The sequence below is a fragment of the Stenella coeruleoalba genome (genome assembly GCF_951394435.1).
Source record: "Stenella coeruleoalba genome assembly, chromosome: 2".
In the NCBI taxonomy this organism is placed as follows: domain Eukaryota; kingdom Metazoa; phylum Chordata; class Mammalia; order Artiodactyla; family Delphinidae; genus Stenella; species Stenella coeruleoalba.
The window spans coordinates 129,881,408-129,896,070 of NC_137147.1; the positions used below are offsets into that span (position 1 = coordinate 129,881,408).

The 14,663-nt window shown below is 40.8% G+C and overlaps 1 protein-coding gene across 1 annotated transcript in view; it reads left to right on the forward strand.

Annotated features, from left to right (window-relative positions):
* OTUD7A (OTU deubiquitinase 7A) overlaps nt 1–14,663 on the forward strand; it is a 382,271-nt gene that overhangs the window by 270,170 nt on the left and 97,438 nt on the right. The window contains exon 5 of the mRNA XM_079912986.1: nt 11,612–11,794. Coding sequence (XP_079769112.1) covers nt 11,612–11,794 — 183 coding nt within the window. The remainder of the gene's footprint in view (nt 1–11,611; nt 11,795–14,663) is intronic.

Below are 14,663 nucleotides of genomic sequence, written 5' to 3' on the forward strand. Positions count from 1 at the left end.
TTGTGTCTCCATACAAATTTTAAGATTTTTTGTTCTACTTCCGTAAAAAATGCCATTGGTAATTTTTAGGGATTGCATTGAATCTGTATTTTGCTGTGGGTACTATAGTCATTTTCACAATACTGATTCTTCCAATCCAAGAACATGGTATATCTCTCCATCTGTTGGTATCATCTTTAATTTCTTTCATCAGTGTCTTATAGTTTTCTGCATACAGGTCTTTTGTCTCCCTAGGTAGGTTTATTCCTAGGTATTTTATTCTTTTTGTAGCAATGGTAAATGGGAGTGTTTCCTTAATTTCTCTTTCAGATTTTTTATCACTAGTGTATAAGAATGTCAGAGATTTCTGTGCATTAATTTTGTATCCTGCAACTTTACCAAATTCATTGATTAGCTCTGGTAGTTTTCTGCTGGCATCTTTAGGATTCTATGTATAGTATCATGTCATCTCCAAACAGTGACAGTTTTACTTCTTCTTTTCTAATTTGGATTTCTTTTTCTTCTCTGATTGCCATGGCTAGGACTTCCAAAACTGTGTTGAATAATATTGGTGAGAGTGGCAACCTTGTCTTGTTCCTGATCTTAGAGGAAATGCTTTCAGGTTTTCACCGTTGAGAATGATGTTTGCTGTGGGTTTGTCATATATGGCCTTTATTACATTGAGGTAGGTTCCCTCTATGCCCACTTTCTGGAGAGTTCTTTATCATAAATCGGTGTTGAATTTTGTCAAAAGCTTTTTCTGCATCTATTGAGATGATCATATGGTTTTTATTCTTCAATTTGTTAATATGGTGTATCACATTGATTGATTTGCATATACTTAAGAATCTTTGCATCCCTGGGATAAATCCCACTTGGTCATGGTGTATGATCCTTTTAATGTGTTGCTGGATTATGTTTGCTAGTATTTTGTTGTGGATTTTTGCATCTATATTCATCAGTGATATTGGTCTGTAATTTTTTTTGTAGTATCTTTTTCTGGTTCTGATATCAGGGTGATGGTGGCCTCATAGAATGAGTTTGGGAGTTTTCTTTCTTCTGCAATTTTTTGGAAGAGTTTGAGAAGAATGAGTGTTAGCTCTTCTCTAAATGTTTGATATAATTCACGTGTAAAGCCATCTGGTCCTGGACTTTTGTTTGTTGGAAGATTTTTAATCACAGTTTCAATTTCAGTGCTTGTGATTGGTCTGTTCACATTTTCTATTTCTTCCTGGTTTAGTCTTGGAAGGTTATACCTTTCTTAGAATTTGTCCATTTCTTCCAGGTTGTCCATTTTATTGGCATGGAGTTGCTTGTAGTAGTCTCTTAGGATGCTTTGTATTTCTGTGGTGTCTGTTGTAACTTCTCCTTTTTCATTTCTAATTTATTGATTTGAGTCCTCTCCCTCTTTTTCTTGATGAGTCTGGCTAATGGTTTATCAATTTTGTTTATCTTCTCAAAGAACCACCTTCTAGTTTTATTGAGCTTTGCTGTTGTTTTCTTTGTTTCTATTTCATTTATTTCTGCTCTGATCTTGATGATTTCTTTCCTTCTGCTAACTTTGGGTTTTGTTTGTTCTTCTTTCTCTAGTTCCTTTTGCTGTAAGGTTAGATTGTTTATTTGAGATTTTTCTTGTTTCTTGAGGTAGGCTTGTATAGCTATAAACTTCCCTCTTAGAACTGCTTTTGCTGCATCCCATAGGTTTTGGATCGTCGTGTTTTCATTGGCATTTGTCTCTAGGTATTTTTTGATTTCCTCTTTGATTTCTTCAGTGATCTCTTGGTTATTTAGTTACGTATTGTTTAGCCTCCATGTGTTTGTGTTTTTTACGGTTTTTTTTCCCTGTTATTGATTTCTAGTCTCATAGCGCTGTGGTCAGAAAAGATGCTTGATATGATTTCAATTTTCTTAAATTTACTGAGGCTTGATTTGTGACCCAAGATGTGATTTATCCTGGAGTATGTTCCGTGTGCACTTGAGAAGAAAGTGTAATCTGCTGTTTTTGGATGGAATGTCCTATAAATATCAATTAAATCTATCTGGTCTACTGTGTCATTTAAAGCTTCTGTTTCCTTATTTATTTTCATTTTGGATGATCTGTCCATTGGTGTAGTGAGGTGTTAAAGTCCCCCACTATTATTGTGTTACTGTCGACTTCCTCTTTTATAGGTGTTAGCAGTTGCCTTATGTATTGAGGTGCTCCTATGTTGGGTGCATATATATTTATAATTGTTATATCTTCTTCTTGGATTGATTCTCTGATCATTATGTAGTGTCCTTCCTTGTCTCTTGTAACATTCTTTATTTTAAAGTCTATTTTATCTGATATGAGTATAGCTACTCCAGCTTTCTTTTGATTTCCGTTTGCATGGAATATCTTTTTCCATCCCCTCACTTTCAGTCTGAATGTGTCCCTAGATCTAAAGTGGGTCTCCAGTAGACAGCATATATATGGGTCTTGTTTTTGTATCCATTCAGCAAGCCTGTGTGTTTTGGTTGGAGCATTTAATCCATTCACGTTTAAGGTAATTATCAATATGTATGTTCCTATGACCATTTTCTTAATTGTTTTGGGTTTGTTTTTGTAGGTCCTTTTCTTCTCTTGTGTTTCCCACTTAGAGAGGTTCCTTTAACATTTGTTGTAGAGCTGGTTTGGTGGTGCTGAATTCTCTTAGCCTTTGCTTGTCTGTAAAGCTTTTGATTTCTCCATTGAATCTGAATGAGATCCTTGCTGAGTAGAGTAATCTTGGTTGTAGGTTCTTCCCTTTCATCACTTTACGTATATCATGCCACTCCCTTCTGGCTTGTAGAGTTTCTGCTGAGAAATCAGCTGTTAACCTTATGGGAGTTCTCTTGTATGTTATTTGTCATTTTTCCCTTGCTGCTTTCAATAATTTTTCTTTGTCTTTAATCTTTGCCAATTTGATTGCTGTGTGTCTCAGCATGTTTCTCCTTGGGTTTATCCTGTATGGGACTTGCTGCGCTTCCTGGACTTGGGTGGCTATTTCCTTTCCCATGTTAGGGTAATTTTCGACTATAATCTCTTCAAATATTTTCTCTGGTCCCTTCTCTCTCTCTTCTCCTTCTTGGACCCCTATAATGCGAATGTTGTTGTGTCTAATGTTGTCCCAGAGGTCTCTCAGGCTGTCTTCATTTCTTTTCATTCTTTTTTCTTTATTCTATTCCACAGCAATGAATTCCACCATTCTGTCTTCCAGGTCACTTATCCGTTCTTCTGCCTCAGTTATTCTGCTATTGGTTCCTTCTAGTGTATTTTTCATTTCAGTTATTGTATTGTTCATCTCTGTTTGTTTGTTCTTTAATTCTTCTAGGTGTTTGTTAAACATTTCTTGCATCTTCTTGATCTTTGCCTCCATTCTTTTTCCAAGGTCCTGGATCATCTTCACTATCATTATTCTGGATTCTTTTTCTGGAAGGTTGCGTATCTCCACTTCACTTAGTTGTTATTCTGGGGTTTTATCTTGTTCCTTCATCTGGTACATAGCCCTCTGCCTTTTCATCCTGTCTATCTTTCTGTGAATGTGGTTTTTGTTCCACAGGCTGCAGAATTGTAGTTCTTCTTGCTTCTGCTGTCTGCCCTCTGGTGGATGAGGCTATCTAAGAGGCTTATGCTTCTTCTGCCATTTTTTGATTGGGTTTTTTTTTTTTTATATTAAGCTGTATGAGCTGTTTGTATTATTTGGAAATTAAGCCCTTGTCAGTCACATCATTTGCAACTATTTTCTCCCATTCCATAAGTTGTCTTTTTGTTTCATTTATTGTTTCCTTTGCTGTGAAAAAGATTTTAAGTTTAGTTTGATCCCATTTATTTATTTTTGGTTTTATTTCTGTTACTCTAGAGGATGGATCCAAAAAAATATTGCTGAGATTTATGTCAAAGAGTGTACTGCCTATGTTTTCCTCTAGGAGTTTTATAGTATCTGGTCTTACATTTAGGTCTTTAATCCATTTTGAGTTTATTTCTGTATATGGTGTTAGAGAATGTTCTAATTTCATTTTTTTACATGTAGCTGTCTAATTTTCCCAGCATCACTTATTGAAGAGACTGTCTTTTCTCCCTTGTTTCTTGCCTCCTTTGCCATAGTTTAATTGACCGTAAGTGCCTGTGTTTATTTCTTGGCTTTGGACATCCTAGCCATAGCAATCAGAGAATAAAAAGAAATAAAAGGAATCCAAATTGGAAAAGAAGAAGTAAAACTGTTACTGTTTGCAGATGACATGATGCTATATATAGAAAAAGATGCTACCACAAAGCTACTAGAGCTCATCAACGAATTCGGTAAAGTTGCTGGATACAAAATTAATACACAGAAATTTTTGCATTTCTATACACTAACAACAAAAGGTCAGAAAGAAAAATTAAGGAAACAATCCCATTTACCATTGCATAAAAAAAAATACCTAGGAATGAACTTACCTAAGGAGGCAAAAGACCTGTACTCTGAAAACTATAAGACACTGATGAAAGAAACTGAAGATGACACAAACAGATGGAAATATATACCATGTTCTTTGATTTGAAAAATCAATATTGTTAAAATGACCATATACCCCAAGGCAATCTACAGATTCAATGCAATCCCTATAAAATTACCATTGGCATTTTTCACAGAACAAGAACAAAAACTTTTTAACTTTGTATGGAAACACAAAAGACCCCAAATAGCCAAAACAATCTTAAGAAAGAAGAACAGAGTTGGAGGTAGCATACTCCCTGACTTCAGACCATACTACAAAGCCACAGTCATCAAAACAGTATGGTACTGGCACAAAAACAGACATATAGATCAATGGAATCAGTTAGCTTTTTATTTTTAAAAGTTATATTTTTATCTAGTGGTTACTTTTAAAACTGCTACCTTGATGTACTATCCTCTTTCCCTTTTCCTTATAGTTGGTTCCAATGATCTGCCTCAATAAAACTAGTTTATATCTTCTTCCTCCTCCCTCTCTCTCTTCTACCATCCAGTTTAGTTAGTAGTATGTCATTCACATGTTTCTAGTGTTTTCCTTTGTACTATTATGTATGTTCACATATTTATATTTGATCTGCTGACTTTAAGTACTATTTTGTACTCCCATGTAGTACAGCCGAAGCAACTGTAAGTGGACTTTACTTTCTACTTTCTACCATTTTTGTGTGTGTGTGTGTGGTATGCAGGCCTCTCACTGTTGTGGCCTCTCCCGTTGCAGAGCACAGGCTCTGGACGCACAGGCTCAGCGGCCATGGCTCACGGGCCTAGCCGCTCTGCAGCATGTGGGATCTTCCCGGACCGGGGCATGAACCCGTATCCCCTGTATTGGCAGGCGGACTCTCAACCACTGCGCCACCAGGGAAGCCTCTTTCTACCATTTTTGTTTTGGCAGAATGTTCTTCTCTGTCATTTGTATCTGTACCTTTGCTTTTACTTAGGTGTACAGTTAAATACATTTAGTGCTACCTCAATTTCCCTTTGCCAAACCTCCATTCATTCTTGATTGGCTGGAACTCATCTTCTAGTAGTTTTCTGAAGAAAGATCCATTTGACTAATATTTCCTGAACTCAGACGTGTTTTAAATGATTTGTCTGTAGCCTTTATCCATGAAGGAATGGCCTATATGGGTATAAACATTCTTAGCTCGCACTTCTTTACTTCTTTCAGTATCTTGTAAATGTGGCCCATGATCTTCAGGCATTGAATTTGGCTGCCAAGAAGTATGTTACCAGCCTGATTGTTTTTCCTTTTTGTTGAAATATTCAAATAATTCTCTTTATCTTTAAAACATAATAATATTATAAGGCTATATCATTGTATTGATTATACTAGGACAGTTTCCTTATATACAATGTGCCCTTTCAGTGTGTAGGATCAAGTATTTATGTCAGAAGTTCTCTCTTTTGAAAGGCTCAATCTGTGATTGCTGGTCTTAGATTTCTCTCCAAAAACTACCATCTCCTCTGCTCCTGATTTGCCTCCACTTTTCCCTGATTGGATACCCAAGATCACTCTATGATGGCTATCCATTTTTGTTTCTTCTTAATTAATGAAAGGATATTGAGAAGACTATATGTTTTAAATTGTTTTAGTATTTACATTTGTGTGCAAATAAGTTTTTCTGAAATGATGAAATAAAGTAGAATATATATGCTTGGTACCATGTATTTTTTTAATTTCTCTTTTTGAGAATCAGCAAAAGAGGGAATCACAAGTACCCAGAATGTGAACCACAGTGCCTGTCCAATGTGATGTGGTTTCATGTGACAAATGCTCTTCCTTGTCTTGAAATTTCGTGAAACTTTATTACCACAGCATTTTACAAATTTAATTAGCATACCATTTTGTTGAGATTGCCTGATTATAAGGAAATAATAAAGTACCTCCATATGGTTAAAAAAAAAAGTTTTCTCTTTTAATCATAGTTTTTAAATTATTTTTTCTTTTCCATTGTTTTAGATTTCTTACTTTGGGCTCCAGTGATGTGTACGTGGCATTTCCTTCACCTATAATCTCTGTCTACCATTTCCCTGTAACCCTTTGTTTCTTTAGTTCTATTTCATTTTGCTCACTTTACTAATTTTCATTTTTATGGTCCTTACTATGCTATCTGTACTTGTTTTCTGCCTGGTCCCTTATAACTGGACTTCCTCTCTGAAATTAACTCTTTTCTTTTTTCCTTGAGTTTGGTCAGTTCCTGTTTCACATCTTCCTGTGGGCTCATATATCTCTGCTTCATCATTTTCCTTAATGGATGTGAAGCTTTAGAGACAAAACAAAATAAGCTGTTTAACCTGAGATCAGACCCTGCTTGATGTTCCTCTTAAGACAATAAAAAATAAAATGAATTAAAAGTTTAAAGCACAAGCACATCACCAGTAAACTGTGCTAGAGGGTAAAACCTGTACCTGCTGGTACCCCAGTCACCTGCTCTATGTGACAATAAAAAACTGAGGCGGCACCCGGAAGGAAACATTTATCAGGCAACTGTCTCCATCTCCTTGAGGTCTTCCAGACAGTGATACTGTCCTACCAGAAATACTCTCCTTGGAGAAGTACTGTTGGAACATCACTGGAAACCCTCAGGTCGGCTGCAGGAGAAAAATGAATATTTCTAGCTGTGCAAATTGCTCTTGCAAATAAATTAGGATTCTGTGCATATAGAATCAGACAGGAATAGAGATTGGATAGTTGACTAGTATCTGCCATCTTTGAACATTTGGCCTTGAAGCTTAGGATACAAACTGTAACTAGATTTATGATTATTCCCATAGAGATGGACTTAATCTTCAAAAGAGAATATATTATAAATTAAGAGAAGAAAAGAAAAACAAGAAGAAAAGTGGAGGGAATCCATGTGCTTTAAGGACAGGGAAAGGCAAAGCAGCCAGAAAAGGGGACATGGAGTGTTTAGAGTCATAGTAAAGGGGTCTGTTAAGATGTCGTGTTGGAGAGAGGCCTTCTGGTGTCCTCCCAGCAGCCTGATGGCTTGCTGGTGTTTGGGAGATGGCACAAGTGACACCTGAATGAGAATTTCACATAGTACAGGTGAGTCTGTGGGGAACAGAGCAAGGACCCAGCAGATGAAAACAGTGGCAAGGTGGGGATGGAGGGATCTGGGAAGTAGGGCAAGTCCTGTTATGGAGTCATGATGGGCGGCCACGGGAGAGGGAGGTTTCAAGTGTGGTCAGCAGCCAGGAGCCGTGACTCCCAAAACAAAGTCAGGTTCAAAGGAACTGTAGCCCCAAAAGCTTAGGTTTTGATCAAGACAGACCTGGATTTGAATCTCACTTCTGTCACTTACCAGCCGGATCTCAACCATAAGTGACAGAAGTTAGGCATAAGTGAAAACTTATCATAAATGGTTGTAACACTAATTGCTTTCCGTGTGCTAAGAACTTTACAAATGTAGTCTCCTCACCTCACTTACTCCTCCTAGGAATTTTCATCAGGTGGATTTTATTATCCCAATTGTTCAGAAATGTAACCCAAGGTTTCACGTGGTGGTATTCTGTATTCACTGTCACAGAAGTAGCCAGGAGGCAGGTCCAGGCCCAAAGCCTGAGCTCTTTACTGCTCTGCTGGACTGATCCCCCCCTCTAATGAGTGTGCTGGCTTCAGGGCTCACAGCCTGTGGCCACCCCAGTCACCTGGCTATGGATTCCTTCTGGCCTTAGCCCGTTGCATCACTGTGGTGGTGTCACCATGGTGGGCTTGTGTGCCCTTCCACCTCATCCTCCCTCCATGCGACACCTTTTGGGACCCTCCAAGACTTACAGTGGAGAAGATGAAAGGGGATCTTGAAATGTATGCTCTCTGAGCACCAAACCCTGCTCCCAGGCCACCAGGGGCCCACTCCTGTCCCTCTCCTCTAGGTTTCGTGCTTTTAGATACAACCTGTACAACCCTCCAGTGTCAAGCTCATCCCTTGGGTGTCCCCTGTCCACACATCTGTCAGTCACCACTGGCATTCCTGGTTGTCCGGAGCTGCAGTCTTTGGGACTGGGCAGAGCAGGAAGCAGATCTCGAGGGGCTCTGACCCCCTAAACATCTGATGAGTGTGTCTGTCTTCCTTCCGTCTTGCTTGCTTCCCTCTCAGTGGCCTCTTGGACCCTTTTCAAGTGCACAGACCCTGGAGTCCTGGATCCTTGAGGAGTTCTCTAAAATCTGAAATCGAGCATTTGGGGATCGTTTGGGAGCTGGGCTTTGTGGACAGTGCCACCCCCTCCTCCATCTTCGCTCTCACCTGACACTGGATCCCCGTTTGCTAAGAGGTGCGGCCCAGGTTAGAACCAGGATGCTTGCTGGTTAAGGATACGGGCAGGTGTGTAGCAAAGTGAACAGGAGTCCAGGGCAGTGATGGGAGAAGACAGTGTAGGCAAGAGCAAGTGGGAAAAATCAGCGAGTGAGAGGTCCCCGGGTGGGAGAGAAGAGCGGACAGGCCTTTGCTGATGGCTGGACACGTGCTTCTCGGCGTTGCCCCAGCTGATGCTCTAACAGAGGCACACGGTGGGAACACACCCCCACCCTGGAGTTCTGGTCCACAGAAGCCACGCATGAGCGCTGTGGTCCTGCCTTCATACTCGGGTCTGATCACCTGTGATGGAACGTGGATCAGGGGGCTCCGAAAGGGTCTCCTGTTGGGAACAGACAGGAACAGCAGAACAGGCTCTTTCCAGTTGGTGGGAGAAGCACCAGCCATCTCCTGGCTCCTGAGAGCAGGAGCTGGGGGGCCACAGCTCTTTCAGGACTGGGTCTTATGTCCATGGCAGCCCTGCAGGGGAGATGCAGCTTGGTGGACAGATCCAGAATGGAGGGTTCATATGCAAACACTATGGTGTAGCAATCCTCTAAGCCTCACTTTCTGTTTGTGAGGAGCCAGGACAGTGCCTACTCCTTGTGGGGCTCGGGGACGATGACACCCCCGGCTACACCTGGGTGCTCCATGCAGGTTCTTTCCCTTCACAACCAGGATTTGTGGGGCTGGTGTCATTGCTAATACACACTCCCATATTTAACGTGTTTGCATTTCGTGATAGGATCGCAATCCGGGTGCCTCTCCTCCACCTCCCCTCTCCTTGACTTTCCTCCCGGACACAGGTTTGGCCCTCCCTGGGGCACCTGCCACCCTTGGCCCTACTTTAGGGCAAGGTGCCCACCCAGGTCATTGCCCCTGCTAAGGAATAATGTCCCTAAGGCAGGGCCTTGTCTTGCCCTTCTTGGACTGCACCCTGGAACGAGGACGTCCATTTGATAGACACAAGCACTTAGACTCGAAAGCACTTAGACAGGCAGTGTGTGTACACTGTGATTGTTAGTCGTGTGTAAGAGTGAAAGTGCATGCTTGCATTTCTGCTTCAGCTGGTTCCCCTAAAACGACTTTCTCATCACCGCCACGTTGCACGATACAACTACTAACAGTAGTGGGGCTGCACTCCACCCATGTCCCCACCTGTCACCACTTACAAAAGTGCCCCCAGATCCTGCTAGGGTTTTGTTGAATAACCCGGATGGTTTCGTTTCCTTTTCTTCCCCACTGAGATGTGCAAAGATGCTTCAGTGGTGTCTTTGTTAGCTGACTGTGGAGGAAAAAAATATGATTAAATTGTACATGTCCATGTGATAGAATTTAAACATTCTGATTGATAGTATCAAGTCTGTAGCAGAAAAAAGTAGAAAGACCAGAGGAAGATGTTCAGATATTATTTTAGACGTTCAGAGCCTCATTCTGTTGTCTATACCGCATAATTCATCGTATTGTTAGTCAATATAGTGAATACTGCAATTTGAAGTTAATCGGGAGAGGATAAGATTTTATTCGCTCTTTAAAATTAGAGCTAAGCTTTTAATTCTTTGCCTTTAAAAAGCACATGGTTGGGACTTCCCTGGGGGTCCAATGGTTAAGACTTCGCCTTCCAGTGCAGGGGGTGTGGGTTCAATCCCTGGTCAGGGAGCTAAGATCCCACGTGCCTCCTGGCCAAAAAACCAAAACATAAAACAGAAGCAAAACTGTAACAAATTCAATAAAAACTTTAAAAAGTGGTCCATATCAAAAAAAAAAATCTTTAAGAAGCACATGTTTGCCTAATAGAATCGGATGCGGTGTGTGCCACCTCCTTCCTTCTGTTCGAAGTCCACTAAGTCTTAGAGTCAGGGATTAGAGCCTCCACACTGAGTCCAGCCCCCCATGAGCTCCCCCTCATGCTGTGAACCCCCAGCACCCATCCCTGCTGAGCGCTGCCTGGGACGGGCACAGCTGTCCCGCCTGGAGTCTCACCCAGTTCAGCACCTGAGCTCTGAGGTCGCCTCCCACCGAGCCTCCCACACAGCCCCCTGGAGGCTCTGCCCTCTCCAAGCTAAGCTTCAAGAAAAAGGTGAAATACTGAGCAAAAGCCCAAAGAAAACATGAGAATTCCTTTCATTCCTTTTTTTTTTCCACTGGGAACTTCTTTTCCATTTTTTATTTTATTTTTTTTTGCACTCAATGTTTTGCTCCCCTTGGAAATTAAACTCTATGACTTAGTTTTCAGAGGCGTGGAATGTTCTGCAGGGTGTGTGAATCTAAGGCTAGCATCCTTAGATACTACATGATGTACTACTGTAGGTACATCACGTACTTCAGAGGGATGGATCTCAGGCGTGGGTGTGAAATTCTACTCTTGGAGAGTACGCGTCAGGCCATTTTACTCCTTCAAAAGCTGAGAACTAAAACTACACAGGCCTACTGTATAGCACAGGGAACTATATTCAATATCTTGTAATAACCTACAATGGAAAAGAATCTGAAAAAGAATAGATCTGTGTATGTGTATGTATAACTGAATCTCTTTGCTATACACCTGAAGCATTGTAATCAACTATATTTCAATTTTTAAAAAAAAGTTTCTTTTCAGGGTAATGAAAAGTGTTCTGGGATCGTATAGTGTGGATGGTTGCACAACTCTGTGAGTATACTAAAAAGCATTGAGTGAAAAACCAAAAACAGAAAAGAACAAAAAGAAAAATGAGAACTACTGGTGGGGAGTTCAAGAGTGAACACGTGCTAACAGAGACCCTTCTTTGCGTGATTCTTTCCTAAAATGTGACCATTGTTCATGCATCAGTATTGTAATGTCTTGTCATTTCTCGTCTCCAGGCAAAAACTGGGACCTGACGGCCGCTCTGAGTGACTATGAGCAGCTCCGACAGGTGCACACAGCCAACCTGCCGCCTGTGTTCAACGAGGGCAGGTGCCCCAAGCAGCCCGAGCGAGAGCACCCCCCACCTGCGCACACGGCCGAACGGCCCTGCCCGCCCAGGCAGGACGACATCGCCCAAGGTACCAGCTGAGGGACCCGCCCTGGCTTGCGAGGGGGCTGGGGTGGGGGTACACAGAAGGGCGAGGTCATCGCCTCCCAGCTGCAGGCAGATGGCGCTCTCTGGGCACCACACCTCATACTCCTTTACAGCTTCCGTTCCCGCCTCAGAAAAATTGGAGAGTGTGTCCACTTTTCTGGGACCCCACATTCCTCCTGGAGTCCTGGTTTTTCCAGATCCAACATCTCTGCTCCCTGCAATTATTTCTTTTCTTTTCTTCTTTTTTTAATAGTGATCTTGGGGTCTTCTTATTTATTTATTTATTTTATTTTATTTTATTTTTGGCTGTGTTGGGTCTCCGTTTCTGTGCGAGGGCTTTCTCTAGTTGTGGCAAGCGGGGGCCACTCTTCATCGCGGCGCGCGGGCCTCTCACTATCGCGGCCTCTCTTGTTGCGGAGCACAGGCTCCAGACGCGCAGGCTCAGTAGTTGTGGCTCACGGGCCCAGTTGCTCCGCGGCATGTGGGATCTTCCCAGACCAGGGCTCGAACCCATGTCCCCTGCATTAGCAGGCAGATTCTCAACCACTGCACCACCAGGGAAGCCCCCTGCAATTATTTCTCAAGTAGCATAGAAGCCTCCAAACCTGTTCGAGATTGATGTTCATCATCCGATGTGCTTCGTTTTCTATGTCTTAATTACAGAAATGAGAAAAGCTCATTGTAACAAAGGAAACAATGCGAAGATCTATAAAAGAAACATAAGAGTTTTCTTCTCCACACCTCCCAAACCTCAGGGAGACTGACCAGTGGCCCCAGCTTGTTCTGTCTTCTCTGCTCCTTCTTACTTTGCTTGTTCAAAGTGCAAACGCATCAGAGTCGAATGCACATAATGCACTTGGCAGAGTGCTTGTTTCATTGAAAAATAAATCACAAACATTCTCTCTAAATATTTTATTCCACAGCATATGATCATTTTTAAACCATGCCTGCTCATCGTGATTCTGTTTTTTCTTGGATTTTGTTGTTGGTGGTGGTTTTTGACACTATAGGCACTGCTAAAATAAAGTTTATACCTGTAATTTGTATGTACTAGTGCTGTTATTTCTATAGGTTGGCATTTCCAAGGTGGATTTGCTGTGCCAACATATGTGTTTTTTTATTTGATAACTTCAAGACTTCGTTCCCAAACACATTTCTGTTCACCATGTGTGAAACTGGGTGTTTCCCTTCATTCTTCCAGGACTGGGTGTTCTCATGATGGTTTTACATTGTTTTTCTACTCCGAAGGGCAAAAAATAGTGTATTTTAACTTTCATCTTGTCATTTGCTTGTTAGCCAAGTTGGATTTCCCCCTCTGTTGACATGCTTGTTCACATACTTTGCCCATTTCTCCATTGATTTGTTTGCATTTTTCTTATCAATTTGTAGCATTCTTTATAATGAAGACTAAAAACATTTTGTGTACATATATATGTATACTCATGTCTATATATACATCCCACTGCATTTTTGCCTTATGACTCTTCACAGGGTATTCTGCCTTACAGAATGTTTACATTACTATACATTCATGGCTAATGAGTGTCCTTTTTCACTTTAAAAGTTCTCCTGGAGTGCCAAGTTACTAGCATATGTTCCCATATTTGTTTTTAAATTTTGTTCTTAGGTCTTATAATCAATTTGAAGTTTTTACGAATAATAGCTAAGGATCTAGTTTTGCTTCTCTGGATTGAGAATGAGGTATTCTAGCACATTTATTGAATAAAGCATTCCTTTCCCACTGAACTAAAATGCCAACTTTGCTGTACATTAACTTCCCCAAAATGTATTTGGCTCTGTTTCTGGACTCTGTCTGTTTGTGTGCCCACCCAGCCTGTTACACTTGACTCTTGTAGTTTCATATAGTATTACTTTCTGCAAAGGCAAGTTCCTTTACTGCTGTTCTTTTCCAAAACTTTTTCACTATTTTTGGATATTTATTCTGCCATAGTAACCTTAAAATTGGAATTCTGATTGGAATTGGATTGGATTTTTATTTTATTTTAGGAATAATTAGCATATTGTAATATTGTTTTTCCATTCAAGAACATTGCATATACCTCTGCATTTATTCACATTCTGTTAAGAGTTTAGGCACAGAGAAAAGCAACTTACTTTTTGTATATTTATCTTTTATCCAGTCATTACATAAGTTCTCTTATTAATACTAATTGTTTGTTCTCAGAGAATATCTTGGGTTTTCTAAATATATAATCATAGGATCTGAAATAATTTAATATTCCTCTTAATATTTACACAATGAATTCCACTTCTTCTATTGCATTAGGTCAACCCTCCCAAACTGTTGTGAGTCAATGTTGTCTGTTTCTTTTAGCTCAGCCTTCTTATTCAAGCTACATTGGAATCTCTATCCTGGATTATTCTTCTATGCTTACTCTGTTGTCTAGAAAAGCCACACTTGAGTTAGAAAGTTTAATACTCATGACCTGTTTCTTCTCTTAGCTTCATCCCTTCCACTACACTTTGGGGCTGTATTGGTAGGTGCATATGTATCCATAATTGTTAGGTCATCTGGCTCTAATATGCTTTGTTACCAATATATAGAGTGTCTCTTTGTCCCACATAATTGTTTTTATCTTTTTTTTTTTTTTAATTTTTGGCTGCATTGAGTCTTAGTTGCAGCATGCTTGATCTTCATTGAGGCATGCGGGATCTTTCATTGCAACGTGCAGGCTCTTCGTTGTGGCAAGCAGGCTTCTCTCTAGTTGTGGCATGGGGGTTTTCTCTTCTCTAGTTGTGGCATGCAGGCTCCAGAGCACGTGGGCTCTGTAGTTTGAGGCATGCGGGCTCTCATTGAGGCTCATGAGCTCAGTAGTTGTGGTGCGCGGGCT